The sequence below is a fragment of the Rhinolophus sinicus genome, linkage group LG06 (assembly GCF_036562045.2).
Source record: "Rhinolophus sinicus isolate RSC01 linkage group LG06, ASM3656204v1, whole genome shotgun sequence".
Classification (NCBI taxonomy): Eukaryota; Metazoa; Chordata; class Mammalia; order Chiroptera; family Rhinolophidae; genus Rhinolophus; species Rhinolophus sinicus.
Genome location: NC_133756.1, coordinates 27,702,708 through 27,719,855, shown reverse-complemented (window position 1 = coordinate 27,719,855; position 17,148 = coordinate 27,702,708). Strand labels below are relative to the sequence as shown.

Genomic DNA, 17,148 nt, shown 5'->3' with positions numbered 1-17,148 from the left:
TTTACAAACAAAACCATTAACTAATGTGTATATTTACTGGGTCGAGTGCTGGGGTCTGAAATTACACAGATGAACATGACCAGATTCCACCGCCCACAAAAAGCTCACCGCCTAAGTAGGGGAGACGAAAATGTAATCATATATTTAAATGTTTAAGTGTTACTGTCTATGTACTACATTAAATGATAGAGATAGGCACACGGGAAATAATTATTAGGCCACATGTTAGGCTGGGCAATAACATTACACCACAGTAAAGCAGACAATGTATGTACAAGAGCCACAATATTCCGGTACATTTAACATATTTCACAGAACTGAATTGTGTGGGTTTTTCTTTACAACTTTCAGCTGTGAAAGGCCTAAATATAGAAGGCGTGTAAAGTTTTCACTCATCTTATTGATACTGGTGGGAGAGTCCCCCTCTTAGGTTTCACGGTGGTGAATCACAGGCTGGCACACTTTAACTCTCTAGGTTAAATTCATCTCAGGAACCTGTGACGATACAGATCAACAGCCTAACACACTCTCTTTAAACAAAATATAAGACCTTAGCTTTCTTTAGACCCGAACATTTGATTCAAAGATTCTCCATGTTTCCTGGGGTTTTTTAACCTTTTTAATGAAATCATCCATGGCTAACTCAGTTAACACGGGCTTGGGTGAAGCTATATAAGTAAGAGGGGCAGACCTGGAGTCAGGTGGCGGAGCAAAGTTCTGCTCTCCATTCCATCACACGAACTGCCTGAGTCTGGGTAAGTGTCATTCTTCTCTTTAAATGGAGGTGGTAAGAATGTAGCCAGCCATAAGCTCGTTGTCCACATCAAGTGTTTTCCGGTAGTGCCTAGCTCAGGTTCTGGGTCAGCACACATAGATTCCTTTATAAAGTTCATCCATCTCACATTTGGTCTTCCTCTCTTCCTGCTGCTCTTGTTTCTCCCAGCATTATTGTCTTTTCCAAAAACCCTGCCTTCTTTTTTTAATTTTATTGGGGAATATTGGGGAACAGTGTGTCTCTCTAGGTCCCATCAGCTCCAAGTCATTGTCCTTCAATCTAGTTGTGGAGGGTGCAGCTCAGCTCCAGGTCCATTCGCCGTTTTCAATCTTTAGTTGTAGGGAGTGCAGCCCACCATCCCATGCAGGAATTGAACCGGCAACCCTGTTGTTGAGAGCTCATGCTCTAACCAACTGAGCCATCCAGCCGCCCCTCTGGAAGCTCAACAGCAGCTCGTTGTCTTCAATCTAGTCGTGGAGGGCGCAACTCACTGGCCCATGTGGGAATCGAACCGTCAACCCTGTTGTTGAGAGCTTGCGCTCTAACCAACTGAGCCATCCCGCCACCCAAGAACCCTGCCTTCTCATTTTGTGCCCAAAGTAGGACAGCTTCAGTTTTGTCATTTTTGCCTCCAGTGATGTTTCAGGCTTAATTTGCTCTGTCTTTCTGGCGGTTCAGGGTATCTGTACAGCTCTCCTCCAGCACCATATTTCAGATGAATCTATTTTTTCCCTATCAGTCTTCTTCACTGTCCAACTTTCGCATCATACATAGTAGTTGGGAATATTAGGGTGTGGATGATCTCAGCCTTGGTTTCTAATGACACTTCGTTGCTCCTGCTGAGCTCTCCTAATATTTCCACTGTTGCCCTTCTGAGTCTCAGCCTTCTCTTGATTTCTTGGCTACTGTCTCCATCTGAATTGATGACTGAACCAAGGTAAGTGACATCTTTAATACTTTCAATGTCTACATTGTCTATGTTAAAATTGTTTATTTCTTCTGTAGTCATGACTTTTGTTTTCTTGATGCTCACATGCATGTATACATGTGTACATACATGCATTCATACATGCATAATAAAATGTACATAAAAATATATACGTGTGTCTATATGGGAGATTATGGACTCCCCCAGCAGGACAGAAGCTCTGTAAGAGTAGGATCTTTGTTCACAACTATATCCAACACATCTATAACAATGCCTGGTACATAAAAGGAAGCCATCACCTATCTGTTATATAATGGAACGAATCTTTGAATTTCTCTTGTCTACTGCTATCATTCATAATGTAAATCTGCTAATATCACATTAATCATAGCTAAACATACACACCACTGCCAGGCAGTGTTCTAAGTTCTTTACAGATATGAGCTCATTTATTCTCCAAACAACTGTAAGGCAGATACTATTATTATTCTCATTTCATAGGTGGAGAAACTGAGGCATGGAGTGTCAGGCGACTTCCTAACTGAAACCAGGATTCACATCAGTTATATGTTCTAACTGCTGTGCTGTTTCCTTAAGATTTTTCATTCTCATCATCTTCAGAAGCCAAATTCTCACATGAGTACAGTGCACGATACTGATTAGACTTATGGAAAGCTGGGGTGGCGGTGATGCTGCTGAATGATATAATTGGAGACTAGTGCAATTTTTCTATATTCCAAGAATATTTTTAGTTTCTCCAGACATCTCCACTGGCTGCAGTGTGCCATGAGAAAATCCCTAAGATCTCAGCATGGAGAAATCAAAAAAAGTATTTCTCTTTGCTCTTTATGATGACTTATATGAACGCACAGTGAAGAGAAAATGGCAAACAAGGAAATTAACCAGGCCTATGGAGAGATAAGGAAGCAGCCAGCGGTTGAGACGTGAGGCTGCCGCCAAGGGGTGATAACGAGAAATGTGCATTTTCCCACCAACAGCTGCTGATGTGCAAGCCCCAAAGTAAACATTAGTGCTCATGGATATTATATGATGTGAAAGGAAGCACCATGTGTTGAGTTTTTGTGCCATGCAAAACAGTGGTCTTTTGGGGTAAGCCTATTCTTGTAGCCAGTGACGCAAGTGCAATATTAGACCCTGGGCCCCCAAACAAACACTTCTCCAGTAGTCCTCTACCTTTTGAACTTGGAGTAGGAAGTCCCCCTAACAGGTGGTTGGCAGTGTCAGAACCTGGGGCTGGGTTCTTCTGTGTGTTTTTGTTTTTGTTCCCAAGCTCAGCAAAGGAAAATAGCAGCTCATCTTTTCAGTTATATGCAAATATACGAGAATAAGTAAACTCTTCTGGTTAAAAATTCCCTCTAAATACCCAATAAGGTTCTAAAGCTGATGAGTTGGTCAGAGATTTGCTTCAGATCAGGGGCTACCTCCTACCAGGTGAGACATCTGCTCCATTCACTAGGTAGCACTGGTTCAGCAGTCTGACACAAAGGCTGCACCAAAGCACATGTGAAGTCCTGGGGAGCGACACACAGGTCAGGGTTTGAGTCTTGGTCCAACCCTTCCTGATCTTGTAACTTTCTCGGCAAATCCCTTTACCCCCCGGAGTGTCCGTTTATTCAACCATTACAGGAGGTAAAAATACCTGGGTGATGGTTTGAAAATGGCAAGTCAGTACACAAATGAGATTAATATCAACATTAATCAACAAAATTAATATCAACTTTAATATTACCTATCTCCCTACCACGCAGTCAAAAACTAACTAGCCTGGTCTAATAGCCCTGGTCTTATTCCCCATGACTGGCAGAGCCCCAAACACCTGAAATCATTCCGTCTTCCTAATTTGGAGGTGGTGCAGCACAATGGGGGCAGGGCCCCTGGCTGATGCATTAGGACACCCAGTCTCAAACTTCAATTCTGACTGTAATTTGCTGGGGTGACCTTGGATGCTTCCCTGCTTTTCTGGGCCTCAGTTTTCTCATCTGCAAATTGAAGAATCTGGTATAGAGAATCTTGGAGCAACCTTTTAGTTCTAAAGACTATGATCATTCATTATCCAAACAGAAGCATTTGTATCAAATTAAAGACATTACCATTTCAGGGCAGGTTCACAACCGTATATCCTGAGTTGTGTGACACAAGAGCCAGGCCAGGGGGAGCTGGCTATAGCCCCAGGGCCGTAATTCCTCCCAACTTCTTGACCAGAGAGAAAAAAACTGGTGTCTCAGCTACAGCCCGTCTCTTGCAGTCCAGAGCAGCACAGATCTCCAGGAACGCCTAGGAAACCCGAAGCTATCCTTCCCCACATCTCCCCTCTACCCCTCTCCACAGTTCATGCAGCTGCTTCGGTCTCAGGAGAGGGGGTTCTCATTAAACTAAACCTCAACTTAAACTGATAAACTCAAAATCACATTAACAAAGACGCTCTCCCCCCTCTGATCTGCATCCTGGAACACCCAGAATTATCCTTGCTCTATCTGCTCAGGCACTGGCACTGCTTTTCTCCTTCCAGATTCCCGGCATGACTTTATCTGCTCGTCTAATCCCCCTCCGTTCCTTACAGACCATCTGCCTCTTTGGGTCCACCTCCACTTTCTGGTCGGCTCTGCTCCCTCCTGCCCCCAGCTCTCGGCCTGAGCGTGCGCCTGGCTCCTTCTCAGCACACTTCTGGTTTGGTCTGACCTGTCTACCTGGCAGTTGCACATCATTGCTGCTTCTGACCCATGTGCCCACTGCCAACTTGCCCCGCGGCTGTCTCCTCTGGGTACCAGGTAACACCTTCCGCCTTACAAACTGGCTGCCCACGCCCCACGCCAGACATTCAGACTCAGACTCCTCCGAGGGATAGGTGCCTGGGAATCTATATTTTTAAAAGGCCCCCTCACCCAGATTTAGCAATCCTTGTTTTTGATCTTTCATTTTAATTTCTTACCTTAATTGATTCTCCGATTTACTGAGGACTGACGGGGTTCTATGATGGATGAGGACCACACAACGGTGAACACGATATGGTGGGAAAACTGACACAGGTGCAAAGTGTTGTAGAAACACGTGGCAGGGAGTGATTCACTTTTTTCTAAGAGTGGGGTTAAGTTTGGAAAAGTTCCCACAAGGGAAGTAACATGTACAGTGAATGCTGAGGCACGAGTCGGATTGTCTCGGTAGAAAGGGCAGGGGAGGCCGCCCCAAACCCAGCGAACTCCATACACGAGCAAAGGCACAGAGGCAGGTTGTGCGTGATGTGTTGAAAAGACAAGTGGGACAGTGCAGCTGGACTCACAGTGAGACAGATGGGGGGAATCATCCTATACTCCCCACTCCGCAGCCTTCACTTCAGTTTTCCTACCTCACGACTACTTTCACTAAAGAGTTAATTTCCTGAAATATATGCTGACAACGTACTTATATAATAGCAAAACCCTTATTTTGGGCTGTTTCCTGGCTTCTACTTCTATTCACAAATAAACTGAATCGATGGAGGGAAATACCATCAATGGAGACGTTTCAGGTTAGAGGAGGATTTCTCATCCTCAGCACGACTGACATTTCAGGCTGGATAGTTCTTTGTTGTGGGGCTATCCTGAGCATCGCAGGACGTTTAGCAGCAGCCCTGGCCTCTACCCACCACATGCCAGTACCATTCCCCCGTTCCCCCGGTGTGACGATCAAAAAATGTCTCCAGACATTGCCAAATGTCCTCTGGGGGGAGTGTGTGTGTGTGTGTGTGTGTGTGTGTGTGTGTGGGGGGGTGTTTAAAATCACCCCTGCTTGAGAACCACTGGTATAGAGAAAATACACACACACGAGCTTTGCAGTCAGGCTCAAGTTCAAATCTTGCCATACTAGTTATGTAATTATGGAAATGTTATGCTTTCTGCCTTTAATTTCCTCATGTATAGAATAGGAAATAACTTCTACCTTGAAGGATTATTGTGAGGAGCAAGAGATAAAAGTATGTCAAGTGTCAAAGTACTTGGCACACAGAAGGCAAGTGAGAATGGTTATAACAATAGTCGTACAAATAAGAGTAGCAGTTCTAATATTTGTTTGAATTAATGACAATGCTGTTGTTGGTATTAGGAAAAAAAGCCTAATTGAAGTTTAAAAGTTACAGTGAGTAAATAAATTTCAATTTACAAGAAGCAATAATCGGGTAAGAAATGTTGCAATTACATTGCCAGACATTACTTCCTCTAGGAATTCTTTTAAAATTCTTCACGTCTCAATTTTGGACACATTCTATGTTTCCCTAAGACACTCCATACTTGGCACATATAATTGCAATTGTTTATGTAATGTTTATTTTCTCTACTAGACTACAAACTCCCAGAAGTCCAGTTCTCTCTCATATCTACTTTACACCCCCATCAACTAGTAAAATGGGTCATCAATAAATATTCATTGAAAAAGTTTTTAAAAAAAAATATTTGTTACTTGCTCAAATGATATTTTAAGGGTCAAATCCAAGAGTAGAATGGATCACATTTTAACAGCTAAGACATTCCATATAGCACAGTGATTAGAAGTGCGAGCTTGGAATCAGATGGCGTGGGTTTCAATCATGCCTCTACACCCACTAACTGTGTGACTTTGGGCGAGGCAGGCCATCTTTGTTACTAGCTTCATCGTCTCATTTGACAGAAAGAACAAAATAATAGCATGTATAAAGTTGCTCTGAGAATCAGCATTGCTTCCAGAACACTGACAATGGTGAGAAGAAATTGGCATTTTTTATTATTCACTGGAACAAACTATGTTTTGCTTTAGGAGGGCATAGACCAGAAACTCTTTGCAAGACTGGTTAAACCAATTCTGCTATTAAAAGAGAAGGGGTGAGAAGAGAGAGAAAGAAAGTTCAAAAATCTTCATTTTGACTTGACTCTGCAACTCAGATGAGGAATTTAAGCCAATGCAACATATGGCCCAGATGAACAATTTAAGCCAGTTCAACATCTGGCAAAGAATCCAGTATCTGGAACCAAAGAATGATGCTAAACCTAGGCACACAGTTTATGCTTGGCCAACACCTGCAAACATGATGGGAGCACAAAGGATGCTGATTCCTTCATGTCTAGGAGTGGATCAGGGAGTGCTCCAACCACACTCTTCTGCTTCATGGAGAACTGAGCCAGGTATACTTACAATATAGGGGCAACTGCCTCTGTAATACAAAGACACTGTATTTCTCAGTTGTAATATCATTCCCTCGTGGAGGACACGCCATTCATTCATTCATTCATTCATTCATTCATTCACTCATCCGCTAAATATGCACCAAGGAAGGCTCCTCCATGCGCAAAGCACCATGCTGGATGCTGGGATATATGGGTGAAACGGCGAGTGCTTTCTCTCAGAGTTTACAAACTGGTAAGTGAGACAAAATTGTACAGCTTGATAATGTGTACAGTAATGGAGGCAATCCAAGAGCAAAGAGGAAGACGTGCATAAGTCAGCTTGGGGCAGTGAGGGAGGGCTCTCAGAGGAGATGCCACCTGATGCAAGATTTGACAGACTATTAGAAGTTTGTCTGATCGATAAAAACAACTGAGAGGAGAGGGGCCTCAGAAATCAGGTTGTTATTGCCGTTCAGGACAGCTGGGGTGCTAGAGCCAAGAACAGACCTTGGAACAAAGTTAACACTATTTTTATAAGCTAGAAAAATAGCAGCAGCAGGAGCCCGGGCCAGAAGCACCCCCACAAAGAGCAAACAAAGCTACTCCTATCTTCTGGCTGTCTGCTGGAGAGCTTACTAACCAGCACCCTAAGAACAAAATGTTCTTTTATCTTCGGTTTTTATGCCCACAAAGTCCTTCCGCTTCTTTTCCCAGAATCAGAAAAGGCATGAGTTGAACTTTACTCGCTTCTTTTGTCTTGGCCCCCCAGTCCCATGCTTCCTTTGAGAATGAGAGTCCAGGAGGATTTCTCCAAAGCAGTGTACTGACCCCTCTTACTAGTCAGAATGTGGGGTCCAAGGGAGGTCATGCCCAGTCAGTGCTTGAAGGGACCGTGACTGTCAGGGCTTGTTTGTGTGAGGCCTGGATAGTATCCAATTTTGATCTCCAAAGCTGGATTCTTACTTGACATTCAGTGATGTCTTAGCATGGAGTTCATCTAACCATTTTTTGAGGTTGTGTCAGACCTCAAGCTATATCAGTAACTTAAAGTAGTGAATCCTGTGTTCTGTTAGAGAAGCAGGAAAAGAAAACTATGATCAGATTCATGGGAAGGCAGATGGAATCCAGAAGGCTAAGGTTCTCCAACGCCTAGCCAAAGGAAAGAGCATTTTCCTGTATACTTCTCACCAGGGTAGTAACTCAGAGAACTTCAGGCACCTACCTACATCACAAAATCTGTGTCTATCCTTAAAAATCAAAATCTTCACATTCAAATCAAAAGCGTACACTGCTCACATTGAAAAGGGAGAGACACACCCTTGCCTGTAGTCACTATTATCTACCGTTCAACCACCCCACGTGTATTATTGGCTGCTCTCTATTTCTCAAGCACTGTATTAGATCTTAAACACATAAAAATGAACAAGACAGACATGTTCACAGATCAGTGAGAACTACCCTACTCTGAAAGTCCATGGACTATGTAGAAGAAAAAGATATTGTTTAATAATCTGCCACATAAGGAAACAGATTAACTCTCACTCTACAGGTTAAAGCCATTTCACCTTAGTCTTGCCGTCATGTGATTTTATTCGTGTAATACATTTATTACGCACCTACAGGAACCAGACACAGGGCTCAGCACAGGTGATACAAGATGGATAATATAATTCCCTGCCCTCAAGGAGCTCCTATTCTAGTGGAAAAGACAAGTGGATAAATCAGTGATTATAATACAATGTGATCACTTCTTCAATAGTGGTAGGCAAAAGTACTGAAAGGAGGACAACTTAGAGAATGTCTAAATGAATCTGAGTGTTCCAAGGAAGGCTATGCAGAGGAGAAAGCATCTGATATGAGTCTTCAAGCCAGAGTCGGAGTTAGCCATGGAGGAAGCAGAGGACCAGTCATTCTGGGAAGAGCATAAACATGCAAAGACAAAGAGTTGGAATTCACGGCCAGAGTTCTGGGAGTACAATTCTATGCAAGTATTTGAAAGATAATTCTTGGCTGTTCTATGAAGTGTGGACGAGAATATCTTTCAAAGTTTTTCTGACTATGATCCATGGTGAGAAATTCATTTTCATCATGGCCCAGTTTATACATGCACATACACATAAAATGGAAACAGAGCACAAAACAAAGCTTGCTTTGTAAGATGTACTCTGATGTTTTAAATTCACTATCCCCTAGCACCATGAATGAGACATAGTAAGTATTTAACAGATCTTTGAAATAATGAATACAAGAATGCTATGTTTCACAGTTATTTAGGATATGAAATCAAGACTACACTCAAGTAAGTGGATATAAGATACAAGACAACTATATTATGGAAATACATCAATTAGACTTGTAAGAGTTTTGGAATTCCTTTAGAAAGAACGGTGCAGGTAAACACACCATAGTCATATATACTAATTGGAAGTGAACCTATCTTTTTCAAATTTTCAGGAAACCAAAGAACCATCCAGATATTGATTCAGATCATTTTTTTCTATTATTCTGCATGGAGAAATTAATAAAGTTATAAATAAATTCCATATTTGATAAAGTTCTATAATTCTGTCCAAATGCCTAACTGCAAAAAGATGTCATTGCTGTATTTTGAGTCACCAACCCTTGATCTTTGCTTTAAAACCAGGAAAGGAGTGTCTTAGGTGAACACAGCGCTGGCCATGGACACAGAGGAGGAGATTACCTAGTCCTCCCGCATGGGCATCAATAAGCGAGGCTGCCACAGCGATTCCAGCAGGAAGGCCAAGGTCTCTTGCGGCCTCTGGTGTGAGCCCATTTCCAAGAGAAGCTCCAGGAGGCAGCACTTGGTTTCCTGGGTAGACATGAGAAAAAACAAACACGCGTCAGTTTGAAAAACACAAAAGCGGACCTAGGATTTTCTTAAGAGAACCCGTCTGCTCCCTCCCCTTTCCTCTGCATTTCCTCAACTTCACAAAGATAGAAACCATGCAGCCACAAAGGGTCCCTTTGCTCATTCGGTAATAGTGTATGTTCTTAGTTCTTATGGATCACACTCTGGGGTGCTTTACAAAGCCAAGAGCTCTAAGGCACCTTTCAAACTGGAGAAACATTCCATTAATAGGAAATTTCAAAAGACATAAACACAGTGGCTACTTGAAGACAAGATTAAAATGGTCAAACTGTTAAATGGGCCTTCTCACACAGCAGCTCTACCAGCATACCCCACCCCCACATACACACATTCTCACATCCATACATACTGCCTAATGAACATATATTTCTAAGGAAGGTGAGAAAATTTACTCATGTAGTTGCTTCTAATCAGAGGATAACGGAGAGAATAATTTTGTTCCAAAAAAAATTTCTTAAAAGTTTTCCACAGTTGGAAAAGAAAGCCCAGTCTAAACTTTGCAAACTTTACAAGGTTGCTACTTGCACAACCATAGAATACAATTTGAATGGTGTTCTTTGGAGTTGTGTAATGCAGCGACCCTGATATTTCAAGTGACCTTGAATTCCTGTAGTCAGAAAGGCCTTCAGTTAAGAATTTATTGATTGTCTTGCTTTGTGTGGGTGCTGTGGAGCTGTAAATGGCGGTCCTTGCCCTCAACCTACTTAAGGAGAAGAGTTCAGGACACAGAGAATGGTGTAAGTCAGAACCAAATGAAATAAGCCATCTGCTCTCAGGTGTTTAGAGAGGCTGAGTACTCCCCCTCCCCATTGGCAAGGAATTTATAATACGTGTTTCTGCAGTGCAAGGAAAGGTGGGGTAGACTCATATACATGCTAAGATTCCTCTGAGCTCCAACATTCTAGGCTTCTGAATGTGTGGTCGGCAATTTGCTGCATACTAAGACACCTACCACTTGTTCATTGTTCCCTGGAGCTCCAGGGATGGGCAGAGGTGCTTCAGAACTCCTAGGGGTGGAGGTCAGGGTGAGGGTCAGAGTGAGCAGGAGGGTGAATGACTCACCACACTTTCCTAACTGGAAACAAAGCACCTCCACAACACCATTTTTATCCATTATAGGTAATAAGCATCTTTCTATAATTGAATTTGAAAATAAAGTTTAGATAAGAAAAAGAAGAGGAAGACGAGTGAAACCGCTGCAATGGCTTGTAGAGTTTCATTGTCCAATAATAGTAGCCACTCGGCACATGTGGATTGAGCATTTGAAATCTTAAGAAGTTGGAATAACTGCAGGGCTAAATTTTTCACTCAATTTTAATTCATTCCATTTTAAATTTAAAAACAGATATACAATTCAGGCCCCGAAAAAGATTCAAGTATGTTTGGAACAACTTGGGTGTGCAAATCTACTTTTCAATGTTAATTTAAGAAATCTAAATCAATTGTTTAGAAATTCAGTGTCTGAACTGAGATGTAATCAGTGGAAAATACACACCAAATGTCAAAGATTTAATCCACAAAAATGAATATATCTCATTAATAATGTTTATATAAATTACATGTTGAAATATGTGGATATATTCAATAATATATATTAAAATTAATTTCATCTATTTCTTTTTACTACAATGTGGCTATTGGAAAAATTTTAATTACATATGTTGCTCATATTATAGTTTTATTGGACAGTGCTGGTCTAGAGGTTCATGTGACGTGCTCCAATATTCGGGTGGAGAGCAAGGAGAACCTCTAGTCTGCTGTGCATGCCCAGGCCAGCAGAAGACTGTCAGAGAGCAGTGGACAGTTGGGCTCTGGCCACTGTCTTAGTTACATCACTATGTCTAGTTTCTAGCCCATAATAGGCAGCACTTACGTTTAGTGAGCACTTCTGTCCCAGGGGACTGCGCTGAGGACATATCATGCGTTTTCTCACTTCACTGTCACAAGGACCCCATGTGAAAGATATTATTATTGTCCCCATGGCAAGGATGGATGGGGAGAGGCACATTTATCAGGGGAAAGTAAATTCCCCACAGTGACAGAGCTTACGTGTCAGAGCACAGGCCATGGATTCCACTCTAATATCAAACCTGTGCCCTTATTCATTACATTATATTTTGGTGCAGCTACTAAAAAAAAAAATTAAGTGAATGAGGGAATGAAGAGAAGCATTTTTGGAACAAACATTATGGATGTTTAAACAGTAGCAGTTTGAAAATCATGCCCACTGCACAGACTTGTTTTACTGTGCTTCGCTTTCTTGCGCCTCACAGATGTGTCTTTTTCTACAAACTGAAGCAAGGCCCTCCACCAGCAAAGTGATTATGACCCGCCTTCTTATGAGACTTGCTTTACTGCGCTGGTCTGGAACGGAACCAACAGCATCTCTGACGTATGCATGTACATTCAATGTTCTTGTTTTTAAAGGGCTACTTTTCATAGGAAGGTCAAAATGGGAATTTTATTCCACCTTCATCCCAATCTTCACAAATGTAGAAGGTGTAATTGTCATTCAAGGTTCCAGACAGAAGGAGGATGAACAGGGTAGAGTACCCTTCCCAGTCTTCTGAACCGTCCTTTAGAAAGAAGCGTGGCTGGTGAGGCACAGACAGAACCCTGGTCTTACGGTCAGGGGTTCTGGATTCCAATCGCGTGCTAGAAGACCACAGGTGGATTTCTCAGCAGGCTTCGCAATGGAGCAAAGGCCCTAAAGACAGGAGACTGGCCAAAGGGCTGAGTGAACTGAAACATCAGCTGAGGTGGGAACTGGCAGGGGGTGGAGGAGGCAGGTAAGGTTGGAGAAGCCAGTGAGGAGAGTGCATGCGCTATAAGCCAGAGGAAGGTGTTTGAATTTAATCAGGAAGACCCCTGGGGTCTCCAAAGGAGCATTAGGCTAGGGAGGAAGGTGACTAGATTTGGGTATTTTTCAATATCTCTCTGGCAGCATGGTAGCCAAGGACAGAATGGGGTAAAAGAAAACAACTGTGAAGCTATTTCAGCAACCAAAGAAAAAAGAGGAGGGCCTTCCTGAAGGTATTGGCAAGTGAGATGCAGAAACAGAGGCCGACAGGAGAGATTATGTGGAGTAATAAATGGCAGGTCATGATGGTGGCCTGGATATGGGGAGTATGGTAGATTGGTACATGTCACCATCAGGATCCCCATTAAGGATGGACATGCTGCCCACGTGGGCAGGTGAGGTTGGCAGACAGCCTCCGGCTGCCTGCTCCTTCAGGCCACCTGACAAGGTGATGTGTTTTCCAGGGCAGCCATACCCAGTGACTTAGCAAAACATGAGCCAAAGGGCTCCAATGGGCAGAGCTCACTCCAGAGCACTCTGTTGGGTGGGCCAAGGGTGGTGGGATTGCATCACGATTCCACGTCTCCCTCTGTCGATCATACTCCCGCCCCCTTTCTTTCACAGGTGGAAACCCTTAGAAAACATCTTTTACCCCCAAATCTGTCTCAGCCTCTGCCTCCAGAGAATCCAACCTAGGGCAGTGAGCCAGGCCTTCTCCTCAGCCCAGTGGTCTAGGAATGAAAATAAATATTCACAAAGATCAACATTCCTGCTTTGAGCCGGAACCACAGCCTTCAGGAATAGTCTATCTGGACCCTAAGCAGGAAGAAGCTCTGTTTATCTAGAGACCAAAAGGAAACAGCTTGGCATAACAGAGGATGACAGAAATAGGTGGCCCTCTCAGAGAAATCACTTCATCAGGTCACACAAGTGCATCTGCTAGAGGTGCATTGAGGGGACTAGAGGAGCTGTCAGAAGCAAGCTTTAGCGCATCTTGACAACTTTTCCCAAAGTACAATCCTCCTTTCACCATAAAATTAAATTATTCACGGCATTGGTTTTCCCAGAGGTAATCAGGGCTTTACAGCCTCTGCATTTGCAAACTCTTCCCATCTTCATTCAACCATTCACACATGCATTTTAACACACATTTCAGTCACAAAGGTAATAATGATGATCGCCATCGATTTTCACCTACCCTGTGCCAAGATCTAGGTGTGGACGCCTCTGACCGCAGAAGACTCACACTGTTCTGTGTAAACCAAGGTTCTCAGGACCAGTTTAAAATGCTTTAAAGGTGGAATGTATGTGGTGTTTCCGGAACACTAAGGAGGCATGGCGAGGTTGGCTCAGGGGAGTGGAGGAAATCAAGATGAAAGTGACATCTGAGCCTGGTCTGGAAAGACAGATGGCAGATTGCTGGTTTCAGAGTTATCAGACTCAGGGGAAATGGATGCCATTAGAGCAAAAAGCAGGTTCACTGCTGGGAGCCCCACGGGACAGAGTGCTTGAGGCATTCAGTAGGCTCGCAGAAAGGACACAGGGAGGAGCAGAGCAGTGGGGCCCACTGGACAGAGAGCAGGGGACCTCAGACAGGACAACTGAGGCAACGGGGCCCTGCCAGCTGACAGTTTGTTTTGTAAGAAGATAAACCTGCAGTGTAGAGAAAGGCTCAAAGGGGAAATAGTTTATCTTTAAAACAATCAAGCTAACTGAAAAACGCAGGCTGCAAAACATTATGTAGAGTACGACTTCATTTTAAGAACAACAAAGAAGGTAGATGGTCTATTTGTAAAAATGCATTCCTGGTGGGGGTGGGGGGGGGATACAGAGAAAGGCTTTCTCTGGATGGAGAAATTATGAGTGATTTTTTTTTCTTTTCATTAATCTACAGTTTCTAATTGTCCTCCACTGAACGTACATTTCTTGTGTAACTTTTTAAAAGGTATTTTCCCCCTTAAATATGGTCAGCGTAAATAAATTAGACACATGTATTCAGCAGAATACTACACAGCCATTAAAATGCATGAGGGAGAATTAAGCTATGGATGTGGAAGGATGTCCAAGATAAATTAAGTGAAAATAACAAGATGCAGAATAGTATTCAGAGTGTAACCCCAACTGTGAATACAAGAATGGAAGCACATATTATACTTCCAGAAAAGTCCTAGAAAAATACGCGGAATATCATTACGCAGGGCAATTCTCCTCTACCATTTGTGCTTCTGTTCTATACCATGACCTTGTATTTCTTTTGTGATCAAAACAAACTCGTTTAAGTTAACAGCAAAATTATATTGCGGAGAATACTTTGCATCTTTCCTAAACCCTGCTCCTCAGCCTGAAGGCAGGAGAGACTCCCATGGACAATTCACTGATTTTCTTACTCTGGCATCTGGCTGGCTTCTGTCCCTGTGAACACACCCTCACCTTGGGGTGTAAAAAAAAAAGTAATTGCGTTGAAGGATCTTCGGCTCATGTCCACTGAATTCCCACTCAGATGGGCAGACTCCGTGTGAACGGTCCCAAGCTGGAGCCTACAATTATCTGGTGGTTGTACCCCCTCTTCACAGGCGGGGGCTACTATTACACCAAATCTTCCCCTACCAGTTTTTCAATTATCTATGACTAATGAGCACTTTGGGAACAGTTTCAGACACACACATAATCCTCTTTCCTGACGTCAGCAGCAGAAATTAATGACAGTGTGGATTGCTGGAAGACAGAAAATGCATTATAATGGTCAACAGAACTGTTATCCTCTCCAGGAAGGGGGAAATGGGGGTTGGGGTGCTGTATTAACTGGAAGGTTCAGTACTCCTTTGTATTCCTACAAACATGAGATGAAACCCAGGGGGAGAGCTGGCTCAAAGCCCATGGAAATGTCAGAAAGGTTTGGGCGAGGGTTTGGGCATGCGACCCTGGTTCCACCATGCTCAGCTCTGGAGCACAGGTCCTTGCTTTCTGTTTGCCAAGGTCAACAGGCCAATCAGATTGGCCAGGACAGTGAGAAGTGACACCCTGCCCTGCCAGCATAGAGCAACTCTCAAACAATAGGCTGGAGTTTGTTTAAAAACATGTGGTGGTTTGCATGAGTTTGTTGTTTCACGCAGGCATCCCATGTGCTGGGGCGGTTTCAAAGATGGTTAAGAACTGGTCCAATTACGGTGACGCTCCAAAGTGACGTGATGCATGAACCCTCACTAAACAAAACATAATACCGTCATGTGCCTATGGCTGCCAGTAGACTGGCTATTGGTACTTTTAAAAAGAACTGACAGAATTAGGGGCTTGACCCATACACAGCACCTAAATTCCTCTACAGAGATCTCAGATCACTTAGGCAGGCTATCTCAGAGAATTTTCTAGACCAGGAACCGCAACTGATACAAGACTGATTGAAAAACATTCCAGTAATTCTTGTTCCTGGATGGGAGTTACACTTGTCCAGAACTACTCACTCACAAAAACTCAAAACCTGACATGTTCTGCCACCTGTTGAAAGACATGTTCTGAAATGTTAAGTTGTTCAATTCCCTTCATTTGCCTCCTAAAAATCATCTCCTTTTAACTAAGTTCTATTTAAAATTAGTGATTACATGTAAAACTCACTAATGATGTCCTCATCATTCATTCCTTCCTACAGAAATGCTTACCAAGTACCTACTATGGGTCAGGCACTGTTGTAATGCTGAAAATGCATTAAAAAACAAGATAGGTTCCTGCCCTCACAGGGCTTACTTTCAGTAGACACTATTTCCATTTAATACCTCTTCTGAATTATATATTGTAACTATTATAGCTGTAAGCTCTTCTGCGATTTGGACTGTCTTTCATATATTTTATATCCCTGACCTTGTTTTCTGACCTACAGCAGGTTTTAATAAACAAACACTACATATATTTTACATCAAATTTTGAACGACCCTTATGCTGTGTTTTGTTTTTCTCCATTTGTCTTTTTCCCTCTCTCCTACTAGATGAGAATAGCTCAAAGACAATTTTATTTATCGCTGTATTCACTTCCTCTCCCCACCAGCACACAGCAGTGTCGAGAACATACACGTAAATTCTCAGTAATGTTCACTCAACTGAATTTATAGATTTCTTTTAAAAAGAGAAGACTGTAAGACACGGATCAATCAACTTAGACAAAAAGATTACACACACACACACACACACACACACACACACGACAATGAGTATCAGTTGGGACAGTAAAAGGACTGGATTAAGTGTGACTCTTGGGTGCTACTGAGAGAAGGAACATGTTTCCTACTCTAACCCCACCAGTAATGCACTCGTATCTCTCTAACTCCGGGACAATAAACGTGTATTAAGGCCTGTGCAAGTGCCTAGAAAGTGACTGACCAGGAGGCCAAAGCCCGTCACTAGGTACAGCACTGCGATGGTGGCAAGACGTTGAAGATACCATCATCTAGCGAAATAACGGCTCTCAGATCCTCCTTGCTTGGTCAAGTCTGATTCAAGAAGTGGATAGCGGTTAACTTCTAGGGGAAAAGCCCCAGGTCGTATAGCTAAGTAGGTCCGAGGAAGGCAGAGTGGACACCAGGCCAAGGAGTTGGGACTTGTCCTGACAAACAACCAGTAACTACTATAGGT

General features: G+C 42.9%; 1 protein-coding gene across 16 annotated transcripts in view; it reads right to left on the bottom strand.

Annotated features, from left to right (window-relative positions):
• Positions 1–17,148, bottom strand: part of FGGY (FGGY carbohydrate kinase domain containing) — a 378,919-nt gene that overhangs the window by 173,362 nt on the left and 188,409 nt on the right. For all 16 annotated transcript variants that reach the window (XM_074334784.1, XM_074334788.1, XM_074334791.1 and 13 more), the window contains one exon: positions 9,537–9,665. In XM_074334784.1, coding sequence (XP_074190885.1) covers positions 9,537–9,665 — 129 coding nt within the window. The remainder of the gene's footprint in view (positions 1–9,536; positions 9,666–17,148) is intronic.